This window comes from Adiantum capillus-veneris, chromosome 23 (assembly GCF_014529385.1).
Source record: "Adiantum capillus-veneris isolate H3 chromosome 23, ASM1452938v2, whole genome shotgun sequence".
Classification (NCBI taxonomy): domain Eukaryota; kingdom Viridiplantae; phylum Streptophyta; class Polypodiopsida; order Polypodiales; family Pteridaceae; genus Adiantum; species Adiantum capillus-veneris.
The window spans coordinates 35,175,177-35,186,511 of NC_140953.1; the positions used below are offsets into that span (position 1 = coordinate 35,175,177).

Here is an 11,335-nt window from a genome sequence, read left to right on the forward strand (position 1 = left end):
CGAGACTTGGGGTGGTAGAGTTCCACCCCAAGAAGGCATCGCCCCAAACCCTAACGCCCCTTTCCGTGTTTCTTTATATTGCTTGAACTCACTACAACGCCGATACTCGTACTCTGCACCTTCACCCAAAAGAGTGCCAGAGTATGAGCCCTTTGCACATATTTAAAGGACCTTGGCCCTCTAAAAGCTGTTCACATGAAAAGCATTAACCCCAAAAGCTTCTGATCCAAAAGCATCTGACCCAAAAGTTGCAACATAAATCTGGAAATCCGTTAACTGCCACATGAACAGTCAACACAACACACGGACGTCCATATAGCATGTCAGCAAAATTTGCAGAGGCTGCCGTACAGGTCTGCCACGTCATCAACTTGTTACGTGACTGGGTTGTTTTGTATTATGTGTTGGCCCTGCTTTATTTACGGCCCCAAGACCATCGAACGGGATCCCATAAGTTGGTGGAAACTTCATTTGAAATTAGGCCGCATGGCAAGACTTTGTATGTTGGTAAAACTTCTTCTGCTGCTTCTGCTTCTTCTTTTGCTTCTTCTCTTAGGGTTTAGGCCCCTCGTTCGGGATCTACAGGTTGGCTAGGGTTAGGCTCAGAGAGCCCTAACAGGCTAACCCGTCGGGTCTTCAATGGCTTGACACATCACCAGTTTGTGACATTTGTTGAGACCGTTTCTTGGCAACGTCGTTGTATTTCTCGATGACATCTTAATTTACAGCCAGAGTTTGTTTGAACGTCTTGCGCATATACGCGTTGTTCTCGAGGTACTAAGAATTGAGTAGCTTTATGTCAAAGTCTCTTTAAGTGCAAAGACTTCAAGAAAGGGCTTCTTTATCTGGGTCATATTATTACTCGCGATTGAATTCGCGTTAACCCCAATAAGTTGGATAAAGTGCGAAGCTGGCCCATCATGAAGAATGTATGCCAAGTAAAGTCCTTTCTAGGCTTTATTGGATTTTTTCGCAAATTTATCAAGAATTACTCCAAAGTTGTTGCTCCACTTACGTAACTTTTGAAAGGAGGGGTGAAAGCACCGTAGACTTTTGTAAAGGTAATCTCCCAGTTGTCTAGAATGAGCGTCTCGATGAGAGCTTTAAGACCACTAAAGCGCTTGGTGACTTCGGGGCCTCACCGTAAAAGTAATCCCCCTATTGTATGGGATGAGCATCTCGACGAGAGCTTCAAGACACTAAAGCACTTGGTGACTATTGCGCCAATACTGCATATTGTGGTCCTAGCAAGCCATGTGTACTTGAAGAAGATGCCGGTGATTATGCGATTGATGCGACGCTATATCAAGATGAACGTCCTGTTGCGTTTAAAAGTAAGAAACTTTAGACGGTGAAATGCATTATCCAACATATAAAAAAGAGCTTTACGTGTGGTACACGGTTTGAGAAAGTGGCGTCATTATTTACATGGCTCTATCTTTGTTGCATGGGCAGATCATCACTCTTTGCGCTATGTCTGTGATTAGGGTGACCTCAGAGGCCAGAAGGCTAGATAAGTTGAGCTTATGCAAGAGTTTGACTTTGAGATTCGCTCTAGGAAAGGATCAAGCAATCGAGTTTGTACACTCCAAGTCAAGATTCTATCGCGACACCACAAGAATACACTTCAAAACAATTCACAGTTCACAATTGATTCGACACTGGCCCGGCGGAGTTCCGTGCCTAGAGATATTGGCCCCAAAGACTGGCACCCCTTTCGGTATTTCTTTTTGTATTTATCTGTTGCAAATGTACAAACGAGTGGGAGACTCTCACTCTCAGACTCTGCGTCCAAATGCTCTGAGAAGTGGGAGGCCTGCCCACTCATTTAAAGGGTTTACAAGGGATGCTAAAAGCAAAGCTTCAAAATCAAAAGCTAAAGCATAGCCATTCTTCTCACAAGGCCTCTTGGGAAAATAAAGCAAAAGATTTCTTTCTCTTGCCAATTGCGTAGCCAAAAAGCTAGGCCAAAACTGCCGTAAACTGCGTCGCAAAAAGCGGACGTCCATACAGCCTGCCACGTGTCAGCAGTTCCGCGATTTCCGGGGCATGTCCGTACGGTGCAGCCACATCATCACCCAACGGATTTTCCGGGGGCTGTCCATGCAGGGAGGGTGTGTGTATACAGGGGAACCACGTCACCAACTGAGCAGCACGTCACCAGTTTGTGACAAGTTACTAAAGCAAAAGGATCAAGCAATCAAGTTACTAACGCACTCAACCGGATTCCTAAAGTAAATGCTTTGTCTGAAATCTCAACAGATCTCTCTCTCTCTCTCTCTCTCTCTCTCTCTCTCTCTCTCTCTCTCTCTCTCTCTCTCTCTCTCTCTCTCTCTCTCTCTCTCTCGGGCTATGTCCAACTAATAGCCATTTGGGTAAAGATATGGAACAAGGTCAAGGTAGGACGTGACTCGCATGTAGGCTTGGCTGATCCGGAGACCCAAGTGAGTAGTGCTGGAGAGATGAGACACCGACAATATTCCATTAGATGTGAACTATTATTTAGAAATGGAAAAGTCAAGTGTACCGAAAATCAATGAGGTTTCGCAAAAGATTTTGTGCGAATGCCATGATGTTCATAGCATTGGGCACCCGTGCATCCAAAAAACTTTAGCATTGGCCAAACAATATTTCTATAGACCAAAGATGAGCTCTTATATAGAGAGCTATGTGAAGAGACACACTCAGTGTCAGGTCAACGAGGCAAAGCAAATTAAAGAAGTTGGCCTGCTACATCCATTGAAAATCCCCTGATGCCAAGTGGCATAGTATTTCTATGAATTTTATTGTTGGTTTGCCAAATACTAGTCATGGCAATGATGCAATTTGGGTTGTGGTTGTCAACTCACAAAAATGGTAAAATTTATACCAACAAAGTCTACTATAACAAGCCATAAGTTGACAATTTTATTTCTCAATCATCTTTATAAGCCATACGCTTTGCCAGAGAATATCGTCAATGATGTTAGCGTACATTAGCTGCCTTAAAGAAAAACTAGGTGAAACCGACATTGTTGTGCCTATCGAGAAAAATGTATGGGAAAACTAAGTATATTCCTCGAGAACCAGAGAGCTAGGTGAAACCAACATTGTCATGCCTATCGAGGAAAATGTATGGAAAGATATCCAAACTAAGTATATTCCTCGAGAACCAGAGACTGTTTTAGATCACCGTACCCGTCATTCACACCGAAGAGCTTATGATGAGTACTTCATTAAATGGAAGGCTCAATCTGAGAGGTTTGCTACTTGGGAATCAATTAGAGCTTTATAAGCTCACTATCCCCACTTCATTGATGAGGACATCAATGGTTCTTAAGGGGGGAAGTATGTTATGTCCCGCTTACAGGAGAGGGGATCTAGTCTATGACATTGTCGGGATGGGCGTCAAATGTTCGATGAGACGTAGTGTGAACCCGGCCAGTGTGACCGGACGCTTTTATAAGGGGGCTAAAGCCTCATTTGTATCTATCGACCCCCATTGGCAGGGTGCCAATGGTTAGCCCGTGAGGCTAAGAGTGTGCTAAGTCACCTCAAGGAGGTGAGACCGGGTGGTATCGGGCAGTCGGTCTTACAGGTGCAAGCCTACATTCTCAGACGTTGACCCTAGCCCGAGGGAGTTGCCAGTGGGTGGCTACGATTGGGTGGTTCGTCCGATGAGTGTCCATAGGCGATTTGTGTAGCCAGGAGATCCTGTTCGTTTCACTCAGAAACCTTCAATTGATTCCCTTGCTTCGTTGGCACCGTCAAATGCATTGTCATCTCATTCTCTTTCTTCTTTGGAATCCTCTGATGAACTTGCACTTGGTTTTCTTGGTTGTCAGAACCCTCGCATGCACTACATTTGATTCCCTCACTTCTCCGGAATCCTCTGATAAACTTTCATCGAGTTCCCATGATTCATTCTCCTCACTAGAAGACTCTTGCCCTGTTGAGGTGGACACTAGCATGTCTGTAGGATAAGTCAATGAGTCGGCATGCATTCCAAAATCTTGCTCGGCGTGTCTTATATCAGACTTCTATAGCGGACAATACTATTGGATCTCTTTTGGCAAACCATAGCACAACGGCTCAATCTGGTCTCTCAAAGTGATCCTCCGCAAAGAGGACACTAGCAAAAAGGTATCCCAAAACAACCTGCAATAGTCATCCAACGTGTCTTTCTTAGTCATTCTCAAATGATGCTAAGCCGTGATGACATCTTCTTCATATTCTTTTGATATCCAAGTTGACGTGAAAGTTTTCTCAAATTTCACCCATGTCATAATAGTGCTTCTATGTGTAACAACAGAGTAGACCACAATCATACAATGTCTATGCATTTCCTTTCAAGTACGATACCGCCCTTAGCACCTTGGAGCGTTGCAAGGACCAACCTCTCGAGAAGGCAACATCAAACTGCCATATAAACTCAAGGGCTTGATGGACATCCTGGTAGCCTGAAAACGTGTCAAACCTAAAAGCCTGGCCCCCTTCCTTGAACTCTTGGTCTTCTTGCTCATTTGTTCGCTATCAAAAGTGGACGAGCTCTCCTCCTCTGCACCGCTAGATAGCCTCCCATGCCTTCTAGACTTTGTCAAAAATCTGCTTTGCTTTCTTGCTTTTTCTCCGGTTCTTCCGCCTTTTCCCCATCCTCACTGGAACTAGAGAACCACGAACTGTCAAAACTCTCTAAAGACGAAGAAAAATCTAAGTCGTCCTCAAAACGAGCACGCTTCTTGAATCAGCTTGCCACCTTGAAAGTCAAACTTCCAACCCAATAGCCAGGGAAATCCGTCAATTTCCTCTTCTCAGAGTGCTTCAAGCCCCTACACCCAAAACTTCTGCAAGTTTTTTCAGGATCAGTTCTCCTTGTTCGCTCGGCCACTTCATTTCCAGTCGGCCATGCCACATCATCGCTTTGTGACACAAAGGGTATGCAACAGCTCTAACTAGATAGTTGTCAAGGTGGTAGGTGTCTCAAGGAAGGCTCGGAACCCAAGATGTGAGCACAACACACCTTCCACATAATTCATAACATAATGCAGAAAATCGTGGTAAAAACTGTATTCCATGGATGTAGATCAAACTGATGCACAGTGGGGTGGAAGCATAACAAAAGTGCCTTGTCTGTAACCCAAAGATGTGAGCATGAAGACCAGCTTTGTATGAGAACCAGTGCGTGAACCTAGAAATAACACCTCTCTCTCTCTCTCTCTCTCTCTCTCTCTCTCTCTCTCTCTCTCTCTCTCTCTCTCTCTCTCAGGCTGCAGCAGAGGATCTGGGTCACTTTGGCTCGACATGCACGACGCCCGTTCAGACTACTGACCATGGAGGAGATTGATGAGACCCACCAGCGACCGATGCTGGATCTCCTGTGATCTAGTTATCCCAGCTAGCTGTTTTAGCGACTTAGTCCACACTCAGCAATCCAGGATTCCATAATATTTTATTTTGTCATTTTGTCATCTTGTTACTCTGACTTTGTGCACATTGTAACTTTCTGGTCTCATAGGTCACTTTGGCCTTTTGAAGACGTTAATATAACATTTCATTTCATCTCTCTCTCTCTCTCTCTCTCTCTCTCTCTCTCTCTCTCTCTCTCTCTCTCTCTCTCTCTCTCTCTCTCTCACACACACACACACACGCACACTCCGTTTCTTTACCTTGGAAACCATGAGAGCAGATTGTACTACATAGTTTGCATAAGGATCTTGAAGCAGCTCAAGCAGGTGAGAATCTTCCATGAGCTCCCGAATTAGTTTGGTTTTCTGCTCCTCGTCGGCAAACTTCAGACATTTTTCTACCACATTGCTGCTAAACTTTTGCATGGAAAGATGGGCAACGTGGCCACCGAGCTGCTCAATAACTTTTACTACCACCCAAGGCATTCCAAGATCCAGGACATACTGTACAACATAATTACTGCCATACAAAAGACAAAGATGGTCATAAACCATATCACAGACAAAACAATTTCACACCATTTCAATGAGCTAACTTGTCTATGCCAAAAGATGGACAACCTAACCTCCAAAAGAACACATACAGCAGCTTGATTATTGTGTTGAGCGACAAGGAAATGACCAGGTCATTTTGCTTGTCTGATGAACATTGCATCAAACTATATAGACTGAGTGGAACTTATGCAAATTATTGACATCAAGCAGTATCAGAGACTTACCCAAAAGGGTCCTGGGAGAGCAGCAATGCATTGGCCGCAATTTCAGCAATAAGTTCCTGCTGAGGTGTTCCCTTGGAAAAATCAATACATCGTTGCAGCACACAGCAGCCGTGACGATGTGTGGCAATTTCCACACAATGAGATGTAACCACTTCAAAAATGAACTGCATTAAACAGTAGAACTCAATGTAATGACAGATATACAGGTAATCTTTCCTACAATACATCATTTTCATTAGTTAAAACCGTACTTGGCTGTCCTCACTGCTGAGATGCTGCAAGCAACGCTGTACAACATGATTCCCATTTAAGTCCTTGATAAGTGTTACAACTCCAGGTCGTAAAGAAGCCGTAACCATTGAGACTTGTTCACTCGTTGTCAAAGTTTCAATTAGCTTTTGTACAGCCCGGGTTCTGCTTAATTGAACATTATAGATAAATATTCACAATTCAAAGAAAGAAAAAAAGTATTATGCAAAAAGTTTGCTTTACCCATGCATGTTGAGTGAAACATTGATCAGCTCCCCGTTGGCTGTGGTTGTATTCAGAATTCTCAACCTTTGGTCATCATTGCATACTTCTAGAAGCTTTTGAACTAGATAATTGCCAAATGGGTCAATCATGAGCTCCAGAATATGATCAATTATCTCCACAAATATCTTCTCTACTTCTTTTGGTCCCCCTTCATCAAACTGCTTTTGCAAGAACCGGCAACCATGCTGATCTTTGGCAACAGAATAAATGAGCCCTTCTACCTCATCTAGGGAGCTATACTTGCCTTGTGAAGACAGTTGTCCTTTAGGCCAATTGCTCTCTAAATTTCCGAGCAGAGGCCCCCTGTAATGTTGCTTTTCAATCATTAGCCGTGTGTCACTGGTCAAAACATCAACGGAAGTCCGCCTATGACTGACTGACTCTATGCTTTTGTCAACACAAGGTAAGGTAACTACTGGTGATGCCGCTCGAGGACTTTCTCGAGAAAGGATTCTTATCGGACAAAAAGCTGACTTCTCTGGAGGCACCAAAGGGGTCATGTTGCCACAATGTGAAGTTGCACCTGCTTTAAATGGCCTGCTTTTGACACTATTTCTAGTGTTAGCATGAACACTAGGACAAGTGTCTCCTCTGCTACCAAATCCTTGCTCTGAATAAGCACAATCATCATCCATTTGGGGCATAAACCCTTGTAAATTATGCCTTCCTGGATCTCTATGACATGGCTGCAACTTCCAATCTGCCATATCGTCAATTTGGCCAATGTGAAGAGGCCTACACGGCTTGTCTGCTGCTGTATAAAAAGAAGGAACAGTGCAAGCGTGTGAATGAAGGGGTGGACCTTGGTAGTGTTGAGCACAAGACAATCCCTGTGGATGAGAATCAAAGAGAAGCTGCATTCTTTGCCTCTCCTCCTCCTTTCTCTGCCAGTTTAGCTGCATTTTGCATGCCTTTGCCTTTGGGGCATGACAATACGACAAAATGGATGGATCCTGATGGACATCCTGCTGATGTTGTAAGTAATTAGTATGAGCCTCAGTTTGCTGAGAATACAGCTGAAGGTTATAAAAACTGCTAGGGGGCACTTGAAGTCTATCAACCACGTGAGTGTTGTGTAAATCTACATTTAGGCCAGTAGCTTGATCCATACTAGCACTTCCGTAATATACAGAACTATTATTCTCATGCACATAACTACTTATGCCATTACAATGGGGAAAGCTAACAACCCCATGTTGGGCACTACTACCATCCCCCAAAAAGGAAGTATTTACGTGACCTCTGGTGTATTCCATGTTATTTTTCAAGGTTCTAACAGGAGCAGATGCTATCCCAGCTGTATACGCAAACATCATACCACCATTTGAATAAGCAATCCTGGAGTTAGAGGAGCTACAGTTGGCATAAACCTCTGGCCTGTAAGGCCCACTAAAAGAGTGTCCATTGGCACAAGGAGTTGATGAGCCAAGTTTCTTTGGAAGAACTTTCATGTTGTTCGGCATTCTGGGAGCCATCGATCCCATGCTTAAATCTGTAGATAATGAACTGCCCTGAGTGAATTCCAGATTATGCTTTAAGCCAGCAGAAATCTTCATGCTTTCAGCTCGTAAAACATTTTCACACACATTTTGGGTGCTTTTCATGGTATCATGTGATTTAAGCAAATTCCTTGTTGTTGGCTGTGTTTCAAGAGTTGCCTTTTTGAAGGCAGTAATCAAGGAAGCATCACCAGGCAATGCCTGTGGATGGCTCTCTGCGAATCCAAGTGAAGCCAGTGGCTCTTCCTCTTCTTCATCCACAGTTGGAAGACACCGCTTCATCTCCTCCCCTAATGCTGTGATCTGTGAGCAATCTTCACCTGTAATAATGCTAGCCATGACTCCTGGATAAGGTTGAGAATGCAGGTGCCCATCATTTTGACCGTCAACAACCTGAAATGCGGGAAAAAATTGTTCAAAGATCTCTGAGCCTGGTAAAGAAGCCTTTTGATTCACGGTACACTTGGGAGAAAGTTGATCTCTGGAAGTGTATGAAGCAGGTCCTCCAACAGAATCTGAACTCACTCCGTGTGATGCACCATTCGTAACATGTGGAATCTCACCAAGCAGCTTCTCAAACTCTTCATCTTCCTGCTTCATAGCTCAAAATAACTCCACTCTCTGAAATAAGAAAGCAATGACAACCACATTTCAATCAACATCAGAGCAAACGCAAGCTCTACGAAAACAGAAATGTGATTGGCCACAACACTTGTATCTAGAAGCACGATTCAAATCACAATTATTGACACATCTGCCAGAACATAACAATTTACAATGATCTCAAAAATCATTTCTGCTCTAAACTCTTCTAATGATTTCATCACTAAACACAGCATGTCCCACAGCATCTGAGAATCTCTCTCTCAAGCATGTACTTATATATATAGACAAGGGCATAAAATCAAGCAACGTGTGGATGATAATTTCCCACTAAAGACTCCTTCAATATTGCACACATACATAAGACCCATAAGCAGAGAATAAAGCATTGTATAAAAAGATGTAGCTTTCTAAGCTTCAAAATGGCCAGGATAACCTGAACTGGAGGCATACTAAGCTGCAGATACATCTAATACTTATGACACTCATTTGGGTTCTTCACACAGAACAGTTTCATACACGTTTATAAGATCCAACCATGTGAACAATCTCTTCCAAACGCCCGTGTATATAAACAACAAGAAAAAGCTGGAAAATCATTGTTTGACACACTCAAAAGATCTGTGCATGTTGCTTCCGATTACAATCGCACGAGACCCATCTCTCTCTCTCTCTCTCTCTCTCTCTCTCTCTCTCTCTCTCTCTCTCTCTCTCTCTCTCTCTCTCTCTCTCTCAAATATATCAAGATCAAAGGCCTACATGTAATCCCCTGATTAAAAAGGGACCCGCTACATTCAAAGACCATTAAAAGGACAGGGAAGCTTAACCTCTTTGTGAGAGAACAGCATGCACATTGTCATAATAATGGCAGCCAGGCACTTACTTGTCGAGCAAGGATGAAGAGCTGGAGAGAGAAGAACAGAGCGAGCAGCGAGCAAAGAAAGAAGAGAGCTGCGAGGGCGTCTCCGTCTGTGAAAAGAAAGAGAATGTACACATACGGGGCGGCGGTGAAGCTCTCATATAAAGAGAGAGAGAGAGAGAGAGAGAGAGAGAGTAGTAGGAAATGGTGGGCGAGAAGAAAGGAAGGGCTGATGCGGCACAAAAGGAAGTTTTTTTTGGCCGAAGGACGGCTCCTCCAAAAAGCGAACTGGGCACACGCCTTCATTCTTTGATTTCTCTTCATCTCCACGTCTCCTCTAAAACCCTAGTAAACCCATAGAACCTCCCCCAGAAAGAGAGAAAACACACACACACACACACACACATTGACGAGGAAAAGTTCGTGCTCCATCTTTGGAAGATGCTCATTTACTAAGGAGAGAAGCTACACATGGCAAACCCTCCCCCTACAAACAACACTCTCCTATAGGACCTCCTCACCCCCCACCATATGCATAGGTTGGGGCACGGGCGATGGAAGAGGACATCTATATGACGTGTCGACCAACAGCCCCCCTAAAAAAATAAAGAATAAAAAAATACAACGCATAACCCTAGTTGTAGAGTGTGAAGAGCAAAGATGACAAAGGACTTACCAAGGAGATGAGTAATTTGATGATGAGGATGTTGCACCCACCTCAAATGACATAAGAAATGTAGAAGTAACATGTAAAGGTGTTTATTGGCGCTCTGTCTAAACCTAGCCACTCTCTCTCGAGTTGAAGACCCCTCCTCCAAACAAATAAATTTGGTCCCACTACATCAAAATAGATCAATTTGGTCCCACTACATCAGAACATTCTCTCCCCAAGGATTTACACAACTCCCTCCAATATTTCAAGGAGCATGCATGCATATCTATGACACCATAATCATCTGAGTCTTCTGCTGCATATCTTTCTGAAGATCTTTGCCAAATGGAATAAGCTTTTCAGGTGCTTCTCGTGCTCACTAAGAGTCATTCTGGTCTTGGGTCCTCGACTGCTAGCCGTATTGTTTTCCAGTAAAGTTTTGACTCTTAGATCCAGAATTCCCCTGGCACTCTACATCTGTATGAGCATCTCTTTGCTCTACAGTCAGATGTCTTTCATGCACTGGTAGGTCGGTATGGTGCCCAATAACAGCTCTGCACGTATCTCTAGAGACTTGAGATCCGCAGTGGTTAAGTCTTTTACTGTTGGATTTATGGCTTTATCATCATTTGTCAGGCACCATGCCAAGACCCTATCTAGTACTTGGACATAGCTCGGATGTGGTAGAAGCTGACAGACTATCTGATCATGATAAATGGCCGACTTCCAGTCTGCCGCCATCCGTCTCGTCCCCCACATACATCATTTGAAACCTCTCCATTTCTGAATAGATTGTGTCATCATCCAAGTATTGCTAAATCTGTAGACGTTTCTACTTTTGCAAGCTCTTGTTTAGTGTTAGTATCTTAGTAGAGTGATTGCGGTCAGCTTCATAGTTAGGTTTTAAGAGAATGGCTTTGCCCTTACACTGACTATGATATGCATGCATGCCAGTCTACTGATGATTGGGTGGATTCTGTTGGTTGTCCCTAGCTGATGGTGGTTGATTCTCAACAGGCCTATCT

At 43.7% G+C, this 11,335-nt stretch overlaps 1 protein-coding gene across 2 annotated transcripts in view; it reads right to left on the bottom strand.

Moving 5' to 3' along the window:
* Positions 1–9,889, bottom strand: part of LOC147427628 (uncharacterized) — a 30,217-nt gene extending 20,328 nt beyond the window's left edge. The window contains exons 1-5 of one of the 2 annotated variants that reach the window (XM_086497296.1): positions 9,683–9,889; positions 6,656–8,817; positions 6,415–6,577; positions 6,164–6,327; positions 5,646–5,904 (exon numbers count right to left, since the gene is read on the bottom strand). In XM_086497296.1, coding sequence (XP_086353422.1) covers positions 5,646–5,904; positions 6,164–6,327; positions 6,415–6,577; positions 6,656–8,796 — 2,727 coding nt within the window. In that variant the 5' untranslated portion in view covers positions 8,797–8,817; positions 9,683–9,889. Of the gene's footprint in view, positions 1–5,645; positions 5,905–6,163; positions 6,328–6,414; positions 6,578–6,655; positions 8,818–9,318; positions 9,470–9,682 lie in introns of those variants that run through there. The other variant, XM_086497297.1, reaches the window with a different exon arrangement.
* Between the last annotated feature and the right edge of the window lie 1,446 nt (positions 9,890–11,335).